This window comes from Poecilia mexicana, unplaced genomic scaffold (assembly GCF_051168715.1).
Source record: "Poecilia mexicana isolate PSO_F unplaced genomic scaffold, ASM5116871v1 scaffold_22, whole genome shotgun sequence".
NCBI lineage: Eukaryota > Metazoa > Chordata > Actinopteri > Cyprinodontiformes > Poeciliidae > Poecilia > Poecilia mexicana.
This window is the reverse complement of record NW_028263391.1, coordinates 5,259,762-5,267,515: the sequence shown is the minus strand read 5'-3', so window position 1 is coordinate 5,267,515 and position 7,754 is coordinate 5,259,762. Positions and strand designations below refer to the sequence as shown.

The following is a 7,754-nucleotide window of genomic DNA, read 5'->3' as shown; positions in this document are numbered from 1 at the left end:
TCTTTTTGTTACCGTGATGATTTTATTCTCTCTCTTCTCATCACTTGTTCCAAAGATGGTGTCAGATATTTTGTCTGTTTTCCAATAATTTTTTTTTTTCTCAGCATGAAGTTGAAACATCTCATCTCAGGAACTTGTATGTTTTTTTAACTGAGTCATAATGAGAATCTTAAAAAAAAAAAAAAGTTTCTCAGCTTTTTTGACTACTTCTTCATATTACATCTAAATATTCTAGTTTTCTCTGCATATAGTGAGATGGTTGCTATGGTTTCCGTTCTCTGGAGCTTTGTCAGAGAGAGCATTCTGCATGTGAGAACAGGAAGTCGGGGTTCTGATGCGAGCTGCTGCAGAGCGACAGGATGCGGTCGCAGAGCAGCCTGCTGAGAAACAAGCCTCGCAACCTTCGACCTTTACCGCAACCTCCGGCTCTATGACTGCACCTGCACCTCCTACACACACACACACACACACACACACACACACACACACACACACACACACACACACACATGCACACTGTGTGTGTTGGAGCAAACAGCTGGCACAGGCTCCATTTCTGGCTCAACCGAAGCTGAAAACCGAGCAGGTTACAGTAAATGTGTTACAGCAGCTGCAGTTTAAGGTGATCTGGGGTGAAACCTTGAAATGAGTTCATTTATTTTATATTTAATTTTTTTATATACATTTTCCATTGTTTGTGTGTTCAGAATACATCCTAGAGATACATCTGTATATTTAACAGCGATAAACGGTAAAATTGTGACGGAAAAAATCTAAACTATTAAACAACTTCAAGCTGTTTGATGCAAAGTTGCCATAAATAAATTAATTGGTGAAAACTGTAATTTGTGCGTTTTACATTTGTATATCCATTTTATTCGTAATTTTTTTTCAGTAAGTTGAAAAGTTTTATTTTACAGTAAAACACTTTTTTAACCGTAAAAATCAATGACGATAATGTCATGAAAAAAAAAATTACTAATAATTTTACAGTGGACTTTTGGTGTTTTACAGTATAATTTAGGATTTTTTGTTTTGTTTTAATTTATTTACTTTTTTTTCCACAGTTTTTTTTTTTTCACTTTATTTTGCTGTAAGACAACAGCAGCATTCTGCGGCCCATTTATATTTTTTGAATCATCCTCAGATATTTTACTTTGTTTGTTCTCGTTCCGAGTCAAACTGAGAAAATATTTGTTACTTTCAAAAACATGTTTGTTCTGAAAAAAACAGGAAACAGATGTGAGGCAGCAACACTCAGGTTTTCTCTGACATCTGATGTCTAATTATTCTCCTCCTACTAAAACTGTCACAAAATATCCCTCCAATTCACTGCCACCTTATCAAGTTTATTTGTGTAGCACATTTCAGCAGGTCAAAGTGCTTTATATCATAAAAACATCATATTGTAAAAAGAATTATGAAAAGCAAGCAATAAATATTACAAATTCATTAGATTACAGATTATATTGCAAAACATAATTTTTGTTAAAATACCATGCAAAATAATTCATGGCCCTTTAACCTTTTCACTTTTTGTCACATTATGTGACTTTAATATGAGGCGTAACGTTTCTAAAACATGCAGAGTATACACAAAAATCTTTTTTTTTTTTTATTGGACTGGCTCAGCTGCCCTGATCAAATGAAATAAAATTTGATCTTTACTTTACATACAAACACCCAACATGTGACAGAAACTAACTGAAAACTTTTCTTCCACACGGACAGGAAAGCTGGTTTAAAAATGTTACAGAGTGCAAAAGCGTTGAGAAAATGGTTGGACAGTTACTTTAAAACAACAATATTTATGTGTTAGAGTTTCCCAGTCAAAGTCCAAGTTTGACCTAACAGAGAATTGATGGTAAAAACAGCTCACCAACCGTCTCAATGAAAAACGGGTTAAACTTACAGTAGGTGTAAAGAAACAGACCCCAGAAGCCTTGCAGCTGCGATTACAGGAAAGGGTGGAGCTGCAAACCGTCTGTTCAGGGGAGGATGGATGCTAATTAGTTTTTTTTTTGTAGAAAATGTTTTAAATCATATATTATTTTTCTTTCCACTTCACTGTAATTTCCCATTTTTTGTCAGACTGTTGCATAAAATCCTGTAAAAAAAAAAAAGGCATTCATATTTTTGTAGGATAGTATAGATAATTTCAGCATGTAACAAACATTTTAACTAGTTACAAGCTGGAGTTTCAATTGTAATTCTGAGCTCTCATTACATTACTGCTGTCTGTCACATCTGCGTAAAATAATATAGTTATATAGTTAAGAGTTTAATCAATCGCAAGGTTACACAACATTGAAATTTTAATAGAACCATTTGAGCCAACACTGAAGAATTTTGAATTAAATTTCCCTTTGGGATCAATAAAGTATTTCTGAATTTGAACCATGTTGTAGCTTCATAAATGAGGTATTTCACATGTTGAAATAAATAAAACTAAATAAATCATGTAAATTTGATTAAACTAATTCACTGCTAAAACCAGACAAAAACAGCACTTGGAGTCTTATGAAACATCGGCGTGGTCTAAATAAATTCACTTACTAACAGCTCAAAACGATTAAATTGGTTTCATAAATCTATTTTTAATAAAGTTGCATAAAAATTGTTTTGGCCGTGGCAACATACATGTGACACATTCCCTCCTAATGGTTTAACCTGATATAGAAACAGGAAATCCATCAGTTTGAGCATCAACCAGCTGACACATTATAATAAAACAATCTTTAAAGATACTATTAAATCTCACTTTTGTAGTTGTTAATGAAGACATTTAGTTCGGCGCTTTAACTGGACAGATGCGGCAACTATTGTTGACATTTGTTAGTGCAAAATAATCAGATCAGCTTTCAGAAAAAAACAGGAAATAAAGTGAAGTGTTGTTCCATGTATTCTGGTTTTATATTTTTCTCTGCTTCCTTCACATGAACAGCGACCATTCAGAGCAAAGGGCGCCCTCTGCTGGACAGCCTGCAACACTGCTGTCAATCAGAGCAACAAATCTCTGAACTTGAAGAGATTTTAGGTCAAGTTATTTGATTTAGAGATGAACAAACTCACAAAAACGAAATTCAATGCATCAGAATGAGAAGCATAATAATAATAATAATAATAATAATAATAATAATAATAATGTAACTCCAAGCACCAAGAATAATATTTTATGATGTAATTGTTTACTAAATAAAGCTCTGCTGCTTTCTATCACTTGTTTTTATTTCTGTTGTCTTCAACCTTTATATCCAAAATAAAAATGTCTAATCTGGTCAGGAGTCAATATATCACAATGCTACTCACTTCACAGCCTAAAGCCAAAAGTGATTTTTTTTTCTTAGATGTTTCATACTCTTTACCTGTAGAGATCTACAAAAATACTAAATTTGGCAGATGTTTGAACAAGTACTTTTCTAAAAATCAATATTAAGCAATCGTTTACTTAAATCAAACTTTTATATCCTGCTGAAAAGTCTCTTGTATGTTAGCTTTGTCTTATTTCAAGGGTACTGATATTTGCATTAGAAAAAAGGGGGTGGAAATACTTGGTAAACTTTTGTTTCTTAAGTTTGCATCCCTGTGGCATAATTTCTTGTCTAAAGTTCTTGATGATCTGGTTAAACTCACTGAATCTGTCAGACTGAGAGCTTTTATTAAGATGATGGCTTGGAAATTCTCCTGGCAGATACTTTTCTGTGAATTCTGGAAGCAAAGGCAGCAAAGCGTACATGCCCTTTGACCTCTTTGGAAAAAAGTGCCCTTTTGAAATACGTGGAGGGGGTTTAACATTGTATAGCGTGTAGCCCAATGTAGCACTCTGCATTCTGGATAAGCCTACACAACTTCCTCACTCAGGACCTTCAGACTAGCCAGCAGCAATTAGCAAACACCTGGTGGAGCTGAGCCTCTACTGAGTTCATTATAGGAGCTTCATCTCAGGGCAACGCTGGTAGAAATGTTGTTAAAGAGTTAATAGAGGAGCCATGTTGTGATGACTTCCTGAAGACGGAGTTTCGGAGAGAGCAGGAGTGTCTTAAAGAGACAGAGGGCCAATTCCAAGGCGTTAATTATGAAGTTAAATTTCTTTTAAGTCATATTTGCATATTTTGTAAATGAAAGTAATAGACTTGATTGTGCTTTAAAATTGCACTCTTTGGAAAATACATAGTACTGCCCCTTTAAAGAACTTTAACTTCTAAATTATTTTCTCCAACTGTTTGCCCACAAATCCTCCTTAGTTGTATAATGACTATATGTGCACCTTATTTTTACTCTGAGTCTGAAAAAAAACCTTTTTAGATGATAACTAAAAGTCAACTTTCTATATTTTTCTGCACATCATTGAACTGGCACAGTTACACCCATCCTTGCAATGGATGGATGCTTCAGCATACTGACAGCAGACCACAAAACCACATCACACAGAGCTACAAGGTGGATGTCTGGTGATTCTCCTCCCTGCAGCTCATAACAGCAGCTCCACACTATGATCAGGCAGCCAAATATCCTCGTCTCGGTTTCCGTCTTTCTCCTGTGGACATCAGGTGATTAAAAAGATACTTAGATTAAAAAAAAAATTATGTTTTGATCAACATTTTGCAAGACATTTCTGCTCTGTTCAACCCAGGTTTTGTCGGCGGAAGCCATGTTTCCCAAACCCCGATGCTGTGGAAGTCTGTGGGTCAAGATGCAACGATGGAGTGCAGTCAGACCAAGGGTGCTGACTATTTCCAGATGTACTGGTACCGACAGCTGCCTGGAGAAACCATGAAACTCGTCGTGTTCACGTCGACGGCTTCAAAAGACCACGACTTTGGAGATTTCAGTAAAGATAAATTCTCAGCGTCCAAGACTGAAGCCGAGAGAGGATCGTTCACAGTGAAGAACCTGAAGCCTGAAGACAAAGGCTTGTACTTCTGCGCTGTGAGTCAACACAGTGATGAAACCACACGGGAGAGACGAACAAAAACCTCAGAGCACTTCTCCCCTCAGCTGGAACCACACACAGTCTCAGAGACACACTCCCGTATCCGACGGTTCACATCTCCAGTGATGAGCCGACATCACACTCTGAGTTTAACTCACTGCAATGGAGTCGTCTGTGTTTCTGTTTTTTACCACTCATACTGTCGCTGTCTGATTGGAAACGTCTGCTGAATGTACAAAGTTTCTTTTGTTATTATTATTACTCATATAAACTCACTATGAACAAAGTGAATTTGGTAAGAAATCCAGAAAAACAAGGCCTTTGATGTTGAATTGTGTTTTGAAGTGCTGAAATTTCCATAATCACTAAATGGATAAAAAGACGGTAATGGGAGGTTATCTGTTTGGAGAAGTAAAAATGGGTCATAAACAATGGAGCATTATACTTATATTATGTTAAATGAGCAGTATTATGTATTTTCTAGCCACATAATACCATTTTATAGCACAATCAAGTAACTATGTTACCTTCATTTATTATAAAAATGCTATTATATAAAACATTACAAAAAAAATGATTTTGCCAATTAACGCTTTGAAATTGGGCCTCTGTCTCTTTAAGAAGCTCCTGTTCTTTCCGAAGCTCCGCCTTCAGCACACAGCCCATCACAACCAGTAAAATGTGCTGAGCATGTCGGTCCCTGTAGAGACAAACAGAAGCTGCAGAGACCATGACAAGAAACCTCAGCAGCATCACTCTGCTGCTGCTCTGCTGCTGCTGTAGGTTGGATTCCAGACGTTTTAAAGATAAGTTTATTTTCACGTCCATCTTTCTTAATTTTCTTTTTTCCTTTCAACACAGATTGTTCTCTGAGCAGTGATGTCCAGCAGGATCCACCATCAATATTAGGAACTCTTCAGGGTCCTGCAACAATCACCTGCAGCCACTCAGTCAGCTCATTCAACGTGATCCTGTGGTACCAGAAGCCGACTGGCGGCTCTGCTCTCAAGTTAGTCGGTCATACTTTGTACGAAAGTCCAACAATGGAGGATGAATTCAAAGGTCACTTCAATATAAAAGGAGACGGCTCAAAGAAATCTGAGCTCCATGTGGAGAAACTGCAGCCAGAAGACAGCAGCATGTATTACTGTGCAGCTAGTAGACACAGTGACTCGCTTCATGTCTCCCCCTCTACAAAAAGTCTGTGTGATGCAACCTTCTCTGTTACCGAGGGAACCATCGTTCACCTGCTGATAACATAGTATTCAACAAAACCACAGGGGAGGAGAGGCTGATCATAATGAGATGTGTAATCTTATTTTGCCCACTAGAGGGTGGTGTTTTTCCAACGATACTGCTGTGAATAATTTTTATTTTGGTTACAGTTTAATTGAAAAATGTTAACTCATCACCAAAGTATGACATTTCTTTTACATAATAAATATTTGGTGTATGGTTAGAAAGCAGTATGGTTGGGAAAAATTACTAAAAATAACTAGAAAAATAAACTGTTACATTTCTTTCAGTAATTGCTGTACTTTAAAAATAAATTATAGTTGAAATGACTTGTTAAGCATATTACTCCAGAAATTTAACATCCAGGAAGGTTTAATTTGAATAATTTTAGCTATTTAAACACTTAGATGTATTATTAGTCTGTTGAGGCTACAGTGAACAACAGAAAGGTTCTCTAGCCTTGTTGGTATTTGTTTTTTTCTGTGGAATCCAATTCTGAATCTGGTAAGTTCAAGATTATTATGAATGTAAAAATGCAAAATCAGAGCAGTTTGACTTTTGGAAAGAGGAGGAGACATGAAGGCTCCTCCCATGATGGCTTAGATCTGTGATTACAACAGAGATTCAGGGCAAACTGGCCCCAACCAGAACCGGCAATGTTCCTCCTCTGCTGCATAAGCCTGCAGGCCCTACTGGTTTCAGGTAAACTGCTGATTTTGAGGATGAATTTTGACTTCTTTTTTTTTTTTTTTTTTCAAAATAACGTAAAATTTCCTTTGGTTTGAACTCATGCTTCCCAGTCATTTCTCGTTTTTCGTCGCCTCTCCCACAGGCTCCTCTCTGAGTGAAAAAATTGTCCAAATTCCTGACCACACTTTCAAACACCGAGGCGAAACACTCGCCATCCGCTGTTCCCACGGCATTCAGAGCTACGATCAAATCCTCTGGTACAGGCAGACGGCCAACCGTGAGCTGCAGCTGCTGGGATACATGTATGGAACCGCTTCATTCCCAGACAAGGAGCTGAACGTGACAATAGACGGCGACGCCAACAAAGACAAAACGTGCACCATAACCATTACAGGACTGAGCCCAGACAGCAGCGCGGTTTACTTCTGTGCTGCCCGTTTCCACAGTGCTGCATGTCTCTGCTCCCCAGTGCATAAACCTCCTCACACTCCCGCGCAGCTGTATCACCTCCTTTGATGAGGCGAGACCATGTGTCATGACTAATGTGATAATATTCACGTCTGGTCTAACCACGCCCACCTAGCAGGGGGGTTTTTTTGCTGTCGCCTCAAAGGAAAAGACGAAGAGCAACTTGTTGAGCTGCTGAGAACATCACACAATAATAACCAACAGAATGAGAGTCAAACTCTTGATAATCGCTCTCAACGCTGTGCTGTTTTCAGGTGACCACAGCTTTCGGTACAGAGGTCCACTGTTGATGTTTTAGTTGAATTTTCTGACTGTAATTTGGGGCGTCTTCCTCTACAGGAGTTTCTCTTGGCAATCAGGTCCGCCAGACGCCGTTGAACATTGTGGAAAATCGAGGAGAAGCAGCCAGAATCAGCTGCTCCCACAG

At 37.8% G+C, this 7,754-nt stretch overlaps 1 gene segment (V, D, J or C); it reads left to right on the top strand.

Moving 5' to 3' along the window:
- The first annotated feature begins 6,201 nt into the window (after nucleotides 1-6,201).
- LOC148152762 (T cell receptor beta variable 12-4-like) lies at nucleotides 6,202-7,754 on the top strand. The segment is given in 2 exon segments: nucleotides 6,202-6,871; nucleotides 7,002-7,754. Coding segments are annotated over 2 exon segments (420 nt in total).